The sequence below is a fragment of the Orussus abietinus genome, unplaced genomic scaffold (assembly GCF_000612105.2).
Source record: "Orussus abietinus isolate OABI.00-Male unplaced genomic scaffold, Oabi_2.0 scaffold118, whole genome shotgun sequence".
Classification (NCBI taxonomy): Eukaryota; Metazoa; Arthropoda; class Insecta; order Hymenoptera; family Orussidae; genus Orussus; species Orussus abietinus.
Window position 1 is genome coordinate 89,704 of NW_019394393.1, and position 14,462 is coordinate 104,165.

Genomic DNA, 14,462 nt, shown 5'->3' on the forward strand with positions numbered 1-14,462 from the left:
ATAAACTATTAACGGAGTTTCCGTAATCCACAATGTAGATAATACAACGAGGAAAGAACATCGAGGTCACTCCCGGGTATTTTCTCGCTTGGAATATCAAAGAACGGATTGAAAGTCTTCTTTCTGAAAGAAGCATATCCCTTCTCCTCCAAACTGAGGAGGAAAGTTCGGTCCATATATACAAGAACGGTTGGGATTTTGCAGTTAGTCTTTAATCCCTCGACGAAGTGTCGAGTCTCTTTTTAAACCTTGACTTTCATTAACAAAAGATGTGTCGAAAGTTTCTACTGGCCTTTGTGGCCACATTGTTAACGATAACGTCAGCGGATCACCATGCACCTGTTTGTAAGTTGTGCAAAAGTGATCTTATCGACCTGCTAGTAAATTTTAAATTATTTACCTTTTATTTACTTTTTAAACCTTGACTTCGATTAACAAAAGATGTGTCGAAAGTTTCTAGTGGCCTTTGTGGCCACATTGTTTGCCACATTGTTAACGATAACGTCAGCAGATCACCATGCACCTGTTTGTAAGTTGTGCAAAAGTGATCTTATTGACCTGCTAGTAAATTCTAAATTATTTACCTTTTATTTACATTTTAAACCTTGACTTCCATTAACAAAAGATGTGTCGAAAGTTTCTACTGGCCTTTGTGGCCACATTGTTTGCCACATTGTTAACGTTAACGTCAGCGGATCACCATGCACCTGTTTGTAAGTTGTGCAAAAGTGATCTTATCGACCTGCGAGTAAATTCTAAATTATTTACCTTTTATTTACTTTATTTACATTTTAAACCTTGACTTCCATTATCAAAAGATGTGTCGAAATTTTCTAGTGGCCTTTGTGGCCACATTGTTAACGATAACGTCAGCGGATCACCATGCACCTGTTTGTAAGTTGTGCAAAAGTGATGTCATTGACGTGCGAGTAAATTCTAAATGATATAAATTACTTTCACTGCTTATTATATATATATATCTTGTACAATGGCGGACATGAATGCCTTCCCTGCAGATACGGCATTGCCTGTGCAGGATGGGAGGGCATTGATGTCTCCCAGTGTACCAGTCGTTGACGATTATTTTTACCAGGAATTATTCCTAGCAAATTTCTAATTGTTTAATTTCAATAGTCACAATGTGCATCCCGGAGAAATTCTGGCAAGAATGCGTGGAGATGATGGAAGATTCTTCATCCAAGGGAATCCCAATTTCTTGTATCTCGGGGAGAGATCGCTTCGAATGCGTCGAAAAGGTTGGGAGAAAAGAAGCGGACGTTGTTGCAGTCGACCCCGAAGACATGTACTTGGCTGCTAAAAGTGCACTGGCAGACCAAGCCGGTTACAACGTCGTCGAGCAGGTTAATATCCCTAAGAAATATTCATGTGTGTCAAAGTTTGGTCTAATACCCTTAAAAAAAAGTGTTGTATTCGAATCGACTGATTTGATTACAGTTAAAAAATTTTTTCAAAAAATTCAAATTTTCAATGTGTCAGGACAATTCTTAAATGATCAGGAGTGATGTGTCAAAGTTTCGGACAATTTGGTCTAATACCCTTAAAAAAAAGTGTTGTATTCGAATCGACTGATTTGATTACAGTTAAAAAATTTTGTCAAAAAATCCAAATTTGCAAAGTGTCAGGACAATTCTTAGATGATCAGGAGTGATGTGTCAAAGTTTCGGACAATTTGGTCTAATACCCTTAAAAAAAAGTGTTGTATTCGAATCGACTAATTTGATTACAGTTAAACATTTTTTTTGAAAAATCCAAATTTTTAATGTGTCAGGACAATTCTTAGATGATCAGGAGTGACGTGTCAAAGTTTCGCACATTTTGGTCTAATACCCTTAAAAAAAAGTGTTGCATTCGAATCGACTGCTTTGAAGGGTGTTTCACTTCACCTTAAACATTGATTAAAATCATTAATTTATGTATCTAACACGTCAGATCAGGACCAAGGAGGAGCCCGAGGAGCCATATCGTTACGAAGCAGTCGCCGTGGTCCACAAAGACTTGGCCATCAACGACGTGCAAGGACTTCGGGGTTTGAAGTCCTGCCACACAGGAGTGGGTCGCAACGTGGGCTACAAAATCCCGATCACAAAGTTGACAGCCATGGGAGTCCTGGGCAGCATCAACGATCCGGAATACTCGGCCAGAGAGAACGAACTTCGGGCTCTAAGTTCCCTTTTCAGCAAAGGTTGTCTGGTGGGGACGTGGTCCCCAGATCCCGCCATCAACCAGAGACTGAGTAAGGATTTCGATCAACCATAACACAACAAGATGACAAAATAAACGGAACGAGCACTTTCCTGCTGATGGACACATCTTCTAAACGGTCGCAAACATTTTTCCTGTCGCTAATCAACAAATTCCTGAGTCTGCATCTCTTTCCAGAGGAAACCTACAGCAACATGTGTGCCTTATGCGAGAAGCCGGAAGTCTGCGACTACCCGGACATCTACTCCGGCTATGAAGGAGCTCTACGATGTTTGGCCCACAACGGAGGAGAAGTAGCCTGGACCAAAGTCATCTACGTGAAGCGATTCTTCGGCCTCCCCGTAGGTGTGACCCCAGCAGTGCCCACGAACGAGAACCCCAGCGAATTCCGGTACTTCTGTCCGGATGGTACCAAGGTGCCCATCAACGCGGAAACCAAGCCCTGCACCTGGGCTGCAAGACCTTGGCAGGGGTACATGACCAACGGAGGGATGAGCGACGTTGGCGCGGTCCAGAAGGTAAGAATGAATCTCGTAAAAAGACACCATGGGTGCGAAGAAGACCCATGATCTTCGTAAAGGAACCTAAGTAGATCTGACACGTTCAGATTAATTAAGGAGAAGGGAATGAACTTAGGGAACAACCCATTTGCAAAATAGGTGGTTCCTCCAAGACTTAACCAGTTCGGTCAGTCAGTCTACGAAGAAGACCCATGATCTTCTTAAAGGAACCCAAGTAGATCTGACACGTTGAAATTAATTAAGGAGAAGTGACTGAACTTAGGGAACAACCCACTTGTAAAATAGCTGGTTCCTCCAAGACTTAACCAGTTCGGCCAGTCAGTCTAAAGGAACCCAAGTAGATCTGACACGTTCAAATTAATTAAGGAGAAGGGAATGAACTTAGGGAACAACCCACAGGCAAAATAGCTGGTTCCTCCAAGACTTAACCAGTTCGGCCAGTCAGTCCACGAAGAAGACCCATGATCTTCATAGAGGAACCCAAGAAGATCTGACACGTTCAAATTAATTAAGGAGTAGTGAATGAACTTAGGGAACAACCCACTTGCAAAATAGGTGGTTCCTCCAAGACTTAACCAATTCGGCCAGACAGTCTAAAGGAACCCAAGTAGATCTGACACGATCAAATTAATTAAGGAGAAGGGAATGAACTTAGGGAACAACCCACAGGCAAAATAGGTGGTTCCTCCAGGACTTAACCAGTTCGGCCAGTCAGTCTAAAGGAACCCAAGTAGATCTGACACGATCAAATTAATTAAGGAGAAGTGAATGAACTTAGGGAACAACCATCTTGCAAAATAGGTGGTTCCTCCAAGACTTAACCAGTTCGGCCAGTCAGTCCACGAAGAAGACCCATGATCTTCATAGAGGAACCCAAGAAGATCTGACACGTTCAAATTAATTAAGGAGTAGTGAATGAACTTAGGGAACAACCCACTTGCAAAATAGCTGGTTCCTCCAAGACTTAACCAGTTCGGACTGGACATACACCCAGATCAAAGGATCCTGGAACTTCTCCTTAACTGTAAAGACACTTTTCCAGGAGTTAACGGAGCTGGGGAAGCTGGGAGAGTCCGAGAAGGCTGCCTGGTGGAAGGACCTCATGCTGCTGGACGAGAAGACCCTGGCGGTGCCCGCTACACCTGTCCGCCCCAAGGAACACCTTGAAAATTCCAAGTACCTGGACGTCATCGAGAGGAACTCTGGAGCGCCGGAAAGAAACGCGCGTTGGTGCGTTTCCAGCGAAGCTGCTTTATCGAAATGCCGCGCACTTGCTCGAGCAGCATTTTCCAGGTAAGGAGATCAAACCGAGAAGTTAATTCCCCGTCTAAACGATGGTTCCTTTCTAGCGAAGCTACGTTTATCCTAACTATTTCCGACTTGACGTAAAGTGTCGCTGAATTAATTCCGGTTCCTTCCAGAGATGCCAGACCTAGATTCGACTGCATCAGAGAGAAGAACGAGGAAGAGTGCCTGAAGATCGTGCGAGACGATGGAGCCGATCTGACCATATTAGACGGTGGATCAGTCGGCAACGCGATGAACAAGTTCAACGCAAAGCCGATAATCGCGGAAAAGTACGGAGAGGGATCAACGAAGATGAGCGAGAGACCCGCGGTGGCAATTGTCAAGAAAGGAGCCGCTGTCAACAGTCTAGGTAGAGTATTCCGGGATGTTCCCAAGCTTCATCGGCAATATTCCGAAGGGCACCACAGCCCACGACATGTATGGTGACAAAAAAAAGTATGTAATGGGGTATTTCAAATCGACTGGAGTCCGTTGCATCCCATCGGGCATCTTGTGTTGGGTGTGGGACCCCTTTTTATGGGTGTTTCCCTGGACTGGCATGAATTTTAGCTTCCAAATAACTAGATCCCAACTTTGGGAAGACTCTATGTATGATACGATGATCATGACACGATGATGGGTGATAACAGCTGATCTTCGAGGGAAACGGTCCTGCCACTCTGGGTACCATCAGGACTTCGCTGGCTGGACTGCTCCCGTCCACGCTTTGAAGAAATCTGGTCTGATATCTTCCGCAGACGACGTTGCGGAATTCTTTTCCGCATCCTGCGTGCCAGGAGCAGCTTCAGGATCTAAACTGTGTGCACAATGTGTCGGGAACGTCGCTTCGAAAGACGACAGGGTGATCGAGGCCACAAAGTGCAAAGACACAGAAGCCGAGGCCTTCAAGGGTGGCGTTGGTGCTCTGAAGTAATTCGAAAGAAAAATTATTAAATGATGAATCATTAACACTTTAACGACCGCTCACACAACATGTGTGTGATAGCGTTTGACTGCGTAGACGGGCGGTCGTTAAAGTGTTAAAAGGGAATTTTTCTTTTAGTAACGCGGCACTCTTTTTCAGGTGTCTCATCAGCGACAAGGGTGACGTTGCGTTCCTTCCACTGACCGCCTTAATACAAACTGGTGAGGAAGTAATACCTCCTTAAGGGGATGCGAAACCTGAACACCGGTCTGAAAAAGACACTTTAGGACACGGCTCAGGAACGCCTGAGGAATATCTCCACCCTTTCAAAATTTGAATTAAAAATGACTGAACACGTCACTCTTCCAAGTGTAGGCTCGTTATCAAGGCGATCATTTTTCGAAACAGTTTCAGAAAGACCTGATAGCGCTGATAAGGTGGACTTGAAGACCACGGACTTCCAATTGGTATGTCCCAATGGAGGGTTGGCTGCTGTTGAAGACTGGCAGAATTGCAATCTAGGCTTGGAGCCACCTCGTGTCATTGTCAGCTCTGCCACGAAGACTGTCAATGCCCTGGAAGAGTTGACACACGGAGTTTTGGCAGCCAGTTCCCTTTACTCGAAGAGACCGGACTTCCTCCAGCTTTTCGGGAGCTGGGGTGGAGAACAAAACGTCATGTTCAAGGTTTGTCATCCTTTTTCGATCCGAAGACCCGTCGCCATTTTTTTTTTTATTAGATTATAGATTATAGATTAAAAACGACATTCAACCACGCCAAGTTATCAACGTGTTCGTTTATTTTCAGGACGACGCAAAGGGCCTCGTCTCTGTCGACAATTCTTGGGATCGTTGGGAACAATGGGCGACAACAAAGCAAGAATTTGTTTGAAGTACATAAAGTGTACTTATAACTACAATGGTCAATTACAATCATTTTATCGCACTGCTTTCAACGCGCAATAATGCTTAAACCAATACTTTATTTAATTTTATAAAAAGGACGAACTTTTGTATTAACTAATCGAATACACAAAAATACTTCCGACTTCTTTTCCCATCATTGTTATCAACTTGACGGCATTGCCATCTCAAGTGTCTATTATTATAATAATGATGGTAACATTGCGTTGCATCACGTTAGCAATTACTCCACCTAATAAACTGCTGATACGAATAATTTAAATGTGACAATGGTCGTGCAATTAATTTATGACTCATTCAAGCGTTTCTATTCCTTCCTTTTCTTCCCCCTTTTCGACTGGTAGGTTAATTTAAAAAATACAAAACGCTCAACGAATAAGAAGAAGCAGCCCAAGAAGACGCCACCAAGATGGAGGACAAACAACGGCAAAACGTCAACAATGTCCACCGAAATCCATTGTTTATTGTCGGTCTAAAAATTAAAGAATAGCAAAACTCTCTCTTTCGTTTCAAGTACTTCGATTTCTAATAATAATTGCCACTTGATATCTCATTAATAAACATCTTTCACTCACCGCAATTCCGCTTATCAACGTCTCGTTTTGCAACATTCGTTGGAGAATTCCACAATCTCGAATTTCGAGAATGCTGAAACACGTTGATGTTGAAAAAAGGCGGAGAAGGTGGAAGGTAATGTCAAAATTTGTAGTAATTACTTGCTGTTTATTATTCCTCGGTATGGGCTTTTTTTATTCACTGCCATGGCGACTGTTACTTGCATAATCGCGTCTAATGGTTCTAATGTGCAGTCTAGTTTGTGTTTCGAATTTTTCGCCATATAATCCACGGCCACCATGGCCAGTTTTTCTTTTTCGCAGATCTTTTGAAGTCCTTCTAAATAATTCCTCGGTAATTCCTCGGGATTCAACATTACGTCGTCGCGTAATTTTTTAAGAATTTTGTCGGTAGTAACCTGAGTGGACGGTTACAACATTATTTAAATAAATTCAACATTACATCTTCGCGTAATTTTTTAAGAATTTTGTCGGTAGTAACCTGAGTGGACGGTTACAACATTATTTAAATAAATTCAACATTACATCGTCGCGTAATTTTTTAAGAATTTTATCGGTAGTAACCTGAGTGGACGGTTACAACATTACTTAAATAAATTCAACATTACATCTTCGCGTAATTTTTTAAGAATTTTATCGGTAGTAACCTGATTGGACGGTTACAACATTATTTAAATAAATTCAACATTACATCGTCGCGTAATTTTTTAAGAATTTTGTCGGTAGTAACCTGAGTGGACAGTTACAACATTATTTAAATAAATTCAACATTACATCGTCGCGTAATTTTTTAAGAATTTTGTCGGTAGTAACCTGATTGGACGTTTACAACATTACTTAAATAAATTGAGATAAAAAATTCGACACGGATGTACCTCGAATAAAAAGGAGTCGGCAGAGTCATTGACAACCGCGAATTTGTAAGTTCCGTCTTGCAAAAGTCCTTCCATTGTTGTAAACGGCATTATGAAGCTATTGACAGCAAGAAAGCTGATAATATAAGCCGAGTATGCTGACAGCACCACAAGAGCTGTCAAATGGACGACCACGTGGATAATTCTGACAGGATCCACTGTCGATTGTTGCAGGCCTGACAATAAATTACGTAGCAACATTAATCGCGACAATACTGACCTAATAATTTTTAACATCTTTACTGATACTTCTCCCATAAAAAGGGAGGAAAATAAAATACGTCCGCATTGTTGCTACAAAATAAAATCGAAAATAAATTTACCTTGACTGCAAAAAGCCCCGAATACGAGAAACATGATTTCCGAAAATCTGGAGGAGAAATATTCGTCACGGTCTGATTGTGGCAGATTTTTCGAGGCGGAATTAACGACAACAATTGTGCCACTGCAGATGACCATCAACAATCCAACAGAGGCCCAGATCCCTCCACTAAAAGGCAATGTATATTTCTCCCAATTGACAACAGTTGAAGATGGTCTCTTGATGTACATTCGAGTCCTACAATAGCGGAATTAGGTTGAAATTTCTAATTGTTGTATATTTTTTAGATGATTATTTACTTGGTGCTGCCAACTGGAGTTGTGTATGCGATGACTGACATTAAAGGAGGAATTAACAACAATGCAGTTGCTGCCAGATCTGCCTCATTGTTAACTAACATTCCTGTTGCTCCAGACCATTCCCCATCTGACGATTTTGTTCCCCAAGAATATGCTTCTTTGTACGTCATCCTAAAAATTGGAATTGTTCACAGAGATGAGTTAGAAGATTGGTCGCAGGTGCGAACAAAATTCACATTGCGAATTATGCAAAATAAGATACCCCATGCGTTATAACGAAATCGAAGTAAAACTCTATAAACCCCTTCAATTCATGATTCTTGTTAATATCATCGACAAATGGCGCCATCTGGTATATTTAGCAGAACTAAATTTGCGACATTTTTCTATCGATTGATATGAACTGCCTTCATGACAAACATCAGACAGAAGTTATTCCCCAACCTCTTTTTAATTATGTTCATAGCCTAAAATATAATTTTCCTCCAAAATTTGTATTCCAGCGAGAAATTTTCCTCCAATCGGAAAATCGATCCAATATGGCTGGAGCCAAAAATTGAACTCAAACCCATGGAAAAAAAATGAAAAGAAACGTTATTGCCACTTTCTGAAGCTCGGAAATAATGTCAAGACGATGCTACTAAAATTGACAATGCGTTGCATGAAGATAACGAGAAGTAAACTCGTCTTTAAAGAGGAAAGGAAATTCTTTTCCGAAAGACGTCGGCGTAGAGGCGATGGCACCAAGACCGACATTTTCGAAGAAAGAGCAGCAGCAAGCCAAGAAGAATATTTCCGAAGAGAGACGGCCAGACAATTAAAGAAAATCAAGGAAAATATTAACGACAAAGATAAGGAAAAAGGGAAACCGAAAAGAGACGGAGATGACGAGGAAAAATGAAAATTAATATTTCAACGCGCGAAAATTAATTTCAAGGGTCATTTTTTCTGGTGAGTTGAATATATTTGCCTGGCAATAAATAATAGAGGAGAGACGGCCAGACAATTAAAGAAAATCAAGGAAAATATTAACGACAAAGATAAGGAAAAAGGGATGACGAGGAAAAATGAAAATTAATATTTCAACGCGCGGAAATTAATTTCAAGGTTCATTTCTTGTCTTGAGTCGAATATTTGCCAGCCAATAAATAATCGAATGTCTAATTAAAATGTATATTAACAAACTCACGTGCAATTCATTCTTTCTCCCAGCAGGTCCAACAATTGACCGAAGAATCCGTCTATGCCTATCATTTTTCCATGATCATCTCGAATGATCATCGAGAGAGGAGGATCCTTGAAAAAGATAATTAAACGTGATACAAAAGGAATTTATATTAATGAAAGTACTCATGGCAAGTGTAAAAAATCCTTACGTGGACGGAGACGATTCTCAGAGACTTCCCAAAAAGATTATTTCTGCGACGGTAAAATTCTAGCTGAGGAACCGTGACCCCATTTTTGGCATCCCATTTCCCGAAGACATCACTCCTAATTTTCGAAACCTCGTCCAAATAATAAACTTCCGTAATGACTTCGCCATCTTTTTCAGGGTTCTCTTCAGCGACCAAAAACTTGCAATCGAAAGGAACGTGAATGTCAGTGAAAAAATTTTCCAAACTGGTGCCGTTCCTGAAGAATATCAGCCAAGTGGGATAAGGCATAGTAACCCAGGTGGAAACCTAACCTCAAAAAAAGATCCAGTTAAAGGAACCATAATCCCGAATATTTTATCCGGATTAAATCGTTAAAAACACTAATTATCTGATTAAAATTATATTATTTTTACAGATTATTTACGTCACGGAATTCATCCCTGGTGTCGTTATGGTCGTTCAAAATGACGAAAAGCGGTCGTTTGATGTGAAAATATTTCAGTCCTATCTGGAGGATGAGAAGATTAATATAATAATGAGACAATAATAAAATGGCGTTTATACTTACTCGATCTCGAAATGTATAAAAATCCATAATGGCCGTCCTGATGCGTTTATTAGCAGAAAGGAACATTTGAATATTCCTCAAAAGATGTCCGATTTCCAAACCTATATTTTGCAAAATAACGAGCCTCATATATTCCTTTAACCCTCGAGGGGTATTATTTATTTTTTGCGAGACTTTTACTCATTTTTATGTACGTACGACTGAAGTTGTTAAGACTACGCGATAATAAAAAAGACGGACATTTTGTTTAACAGCATAATTAATAAATTATTTCGTACAATACCTGAAGAGCCCAGAGGATCTGTTGCCCCATGCAGCAGAATAATGCATGTGTTATTAAAATAATTGTGAATACCATCGATAAGACCCTCGTAAACGTGTTGAGGTCTGATAAGAAGATTGCAACTTCCCCTCAATATGAAAAATCCCAAAAAAAGGACAAAGACAATGCGAGTGCCCCAAAATGTCATTTTATTCTCTCATTAGACTTCTAAATCGCAGACATTATTCTAGGGATTTTATCCTGCGGAAAACGTACGTTCAATTTCACTAAATGCATTGAAAAGAAAGAAAAAAAAATAAACGAACATGCAACAATTACGGAAGTCGGATATCAATCGTGGCTTCATGGATAAGAATAATCGATGGACGGATTTGATATCAATCTTATCTGCGATATCCATGAAATTATTATGTAAATGTACTCTGAAAATGACACCGAGTGGTAAAACAACTCCATGGACATTTTTAACGTTTAATTTAACCATGCGTTAACACTAACCGGAATTTCTTTTATTCATACCGTGAACAATTATCCTTGGGGAAAAATTCCGATCTCTTAAATTGTCCTTTTCCTCTCTTCTTGACAAATTGTCTTTTTCTTGGCTTTCAAGAATAATCTTCCTTAGTTCATTGTTACTCTGATAAGGCACTGAATGCAAAGAGAGTTTTTCTTGGAGTCGAAAATGTCAATAATGTTGATTTCAGATCAAACTACCATACACTGTTTACTTTTGCATTTATTAGTGGTTGAAGTAACGAATCAGACATGTCGGGAAATAAGTGGAGCAGAGGATCGATACAGGAAGCTTTATTGATTGTGCAATCAGGTTTCGCATCCCACGTGAATAATAAAATGTCAATAAACCACAAACTGGCCGCGATTGATCCACCGATAATAAAAATGTAATTCAAATGTAATTCGTAGTTATCGCAATGACTTTTCCACGTGAATAATAAAATGTCAATAAACCACAAACTGGCCGCGATTGATCCACCGATAATAAATGTAATTCAAATGTAACTCGTAGTTATCGCATTGACTTTTCCAACAGGGGAACTATAATTAAACCGAGAAAAAAGAAAATATAAACTAAAAGTTTAACAATAAGAACTCTTTGAAAAATTAAAACAACCGACATTCTAATTCTAACTACACTTTTTCCTTCCCCAATGTTATCAGTCCAATGATAAGAGCCGATACTTCACTTTCATCCGTGGAATACAAAATTGACGCGTAGGAAGAAACGGATTTCCCGCATACGTTATATGATAAGTTCTCGAAATAATCGATCAATCGATCACTAGTGATACCAATGATAGCGCAATATATATCGGAGCAAGTTACTTTACCTGTCTCTTCCTTTTCGCATCAATTACGAATCGTATGAATTTTCCTCGCTTTTCCTTCGTTTTTTTGTTACAAACAATGCACCGAAGAGAAAAAAAAAATAGTTGCTATTATCAATTTGTTTTTTTTTTCCTCTTCTCGCAGGCAATCCTTCAAGGATCGTTATAGAAGGCATGATAAGTTCTCGAAATAATCGATCAATCGATCACTAGTGATACCAATGATAGCGCAATACATAAAATCTTAGATACTAGCTGCGGTATTTAGTCCATCGCGATGATCGGAGCAAGTTACCTCATTTGTCTCTTCCTTTTCGCATCGATTACCAATGGTATGAATTTTCCTCACTTTTCCCTCGCTTTTTTGTTATAAAAAAAAAATTAAAAAAAATAATAACTTGCCATTATCGATTTCTTTTTTCCTTTTCTCGCAGGCAATCCTTCTTCAAGGATCGTCAATGGGTTCAATGCAGTTCCGGGCCAGTTTCCCTACATGGTTTCTTTACGTGCAGCCGGAACTTCTGCACATTACTGTGGTGGAAATTTCGTGACGACTCAACATGTCATAACAGCCGCACATTGTGTGTCTAAGAGAAAACCGGAAGACATCTTTGTCGTCTCCGGAAGTATTTCGAATTTCGAGGGAGGGGAAACACACGGGGTGAAGGAAATAAGAATGCATGAAAAATATATCGGAAAACCTGACAGCTGGAGGAACGATATAGCCATTTTGAAATTGAAGACACCTTTCAAGATCAGTGCACTTAGGCAGATCTTGGTGCTGCCAACGAGGAACATCACGACGGAAAATTGTATTTTCAGTGGCTGGGGCCGAACATACGTGAGTTTGCCTCAAGAATCAACGATTTAATAGCCTAACCCTTAAGGTGAAGTGAAACACGTCGATAGAGGAGATTTTTCTAAATGCCTACGTTGCCGACGTTGGTTTTTATATCGACAGCTGGGTCGAATTATATTGGGTATTGTACCAAATGGCATACTCCACCTGTCGTTTTCATACAATAAATATAAAGAAAGCCAAGTAAAACTCCAGAAATCCTCTGGATTCGTGCTTTCTGAGGCCCTAATTGGTTGCAGAGGGACCCCTTGCGCCATCTGTGATTTCTAGGTCAATTAAATTTTCACTCCGAGACCTCGTATTACCATCGTTTTGGTATACAAGCGCATACAACACTTTTTTTGTCTTTATCCCGTTCAAATGCGAGTTCATCGATTACCAGAGTGTTCTAAATTGTCGCAAAATTGTCCTGACCCTTTCGATTCTCATATCAGAGCCTCCGATAATTGTATATCGATCGAAATATGAGAGCTCAACATCATTCATCGATCTTAAGGTGAAGTGAAACATCGATGGACCCCCTGCGCCATCTGTGATTTCCAGGTGAATTAAATTTTCACTCCGAGACCTCGTATTACCATCGTTTTGGTATACAAGCGCATACAACACTTTTTTTGCCTGTATCCCGTTCAAATGCGAGTTTATCGATTACCAGAGTGTTCTAAATTGTCGCAAAATTGTCCTGACCCTTTCGATTCTCATATCAGAGCCTCCGATAATTGTATATTGAGCGAAATATGAGAGCTCGACGCCATTTTGGTTCTGGTCTGGACTGAGTTAAACAATTTTTTTTTTAAATCCAAATTTTGAATGTGTCAGGACAATTCTTAGATGATCAGGAGTGACGTGTCAATGTTTCGGACAGTTTGGTCTAATACCCTTAAAAAAAAAGTGTTGTATTGAAATCGACTGATTTGATTACAGTTAAAAAATTAAAAAAAAAAAATCCAAATTTTCAATGTGTCAGGACAATTCTTAGATGATCAGAATCGACTAATTTGATTACAGATAGATAACTTGAAGGGGGTTTCACTTCACCTTAATAGCCTAACTCTTAAAGGGTTGTGGAAGTGACGTCAGTGGGCAATATGAAACTTGCCCATTTCTTTTGTGTCGTTTCCAGTTCCCATCTACAAGTCTTCCCGCTCGGCTACAGTACTTCACCCTGAGTACTTTGAAAAACTCTGATTGCGCTAAAAAATGGAATCCAAGTGCCATTGCCGAATGTCATCTCTGCGCAGCTATCGTACACAATCAAGGAGTTTGCAATGTGATTATCCCATTTTCCTCCAACATTTATTTCATCCATTCGAATCAATTCCAATTTCTTTTTTCAGGGGGATTCTGGAAGTGCCTTGGTGTGCGATGGCGAACACCATGGAATCGCTTCTTGGGTGAATCCCTGTGCCAATGGGGTTTATCCTGACGTCTACACCAGGGTGTCTCTTTACCTCGATTGGATCCATAAGAGAATTCTCGATATAGATCATTGACCAATTTGCTCAAAAATCGTTAAATGTAACGAGATGCATTAATAAATCCTGAACTTACAGCACCATGAAGACTTTTCATTATAAATCTAACTTTATCATCATTAATCAAATCCTGAACTTACAGCACCATGAATTCGACTTTTCATTATAAATCTAACTTTATCATCATTAATCAAATCCTGAACTTACGGCACCATGAATTCGACTTTTCATTATAAATCTAACTTTATCATCATTAATCAAATCCTGAACTTACGGCACCATGAAGTCGACTTTTCATTATAAATCTAAGTTTATCATCATCAATCAAATCCTGAACTTACAGCACCATGAATTCGACTTTTCATTATAAATCTAAGTTTATCATCATCAATCAAATCCTGAACTTACAGCACCATGAATTCGACTTTTCATTATAAATCTAACTTTATCATATTACCCCGATATCAGCTATTAATTGATAATATCGTATCAATAGAAAAAAAGCTGTTTCTTTATTTAATAAATCCTGAACTTACAGCACCATGAATTCGACTTTTCATTATAAA

The 14,462-nt window shown here is 39.7% G+C and overlaps 3 protein-coding genes across 4 annotated transcripts; 2 read left to right on the forward strand and 1 right to left on the reverse strand.

Annotated features, from left to right (window-relative positions):
- The first annotated feature begins 191 nt into the window (after positions 1–191).
- Positions 192–6,146, forward strand: LOC105704323 (transferrin). 2 transcript variants are annotated; one of them, XM_012433418.2, is made up of 12 exons: positions 203–269; positions 626–660; positions 854–894; positions 1,135–1,361; positions 1,951–2,254; positions 2,401–2,741; positions 3,787–4,037; positions 4,166–4,401; positions 4,682–4,961; positions 5,116–5,177; positions 5,365–5,642; positions 5,764–6,146. In XM_012433418.2, exons 2-12 carry the CDS (start codon positions 626–628, stop codon positions 5,845–5,847), a joined length of 2,139 nt encoding a protein of 712 aa, XP_012288841.1. In that variant the 5' UTR covers positions 203–269; the 3' UTR covers positions 5,848–6,146. The 2 variants fall into 2 exon arrangements, with proteins under 2 accessions (XP_012288842.1, XP_012288841.1); XM_012433419.2 differs by lacking the exons at positions 626–660; positions 854–894 and having other exon boundaries at positions 192–345.
- Positions 6,147–6,591: 445 nt separating this feature from the next.
- Positions 6,592–8,256, reverse strand: LOC105704302 (probable glutamate receptor). Its single transcript, XM_023432143.1, has 5 exons — positions 8,252–8,256; positions 7,990–8,160; positions 7,692–7,927; positions 7,330–7,544; positions 6,592–6,852 (listed from the first exon to the last, which is right to left on the reverse strand). The coding sequence occupies exons 1-5, from the start codon at positions 8,254–8,256 to the stop codon at positions 6,592–6,594; spliced, it is 888 nt and encodes a 295-aa protein (XP_023287911.1).
- A 3,554-nt stretch (positions 8,257–11,810) lies between these two features.
- Positions 11,811–13,976, forward strand: LOC105704313 (chymotrypsin-2). The gene is made up of 4 exons (XM_012433404.1): positions 11,811–11,894; positions 11,997–12,403; positions 13,545–13,691; positions 13,759–13,976. Exons 1-4 carry the CDS (start codon positions 11,840–11,842, stop codon positions 13,912–13,914), a joined length of 765 nt encoding a protein of 254 aa, XP_012288827.1. The 5' UTR covers positions 11,811–11,839; the 3' UTR covers positions 13,915–13,976.
- The last annotated feature ends 486 nt before the right edge of the window (positions 13,977–14,462 follow it).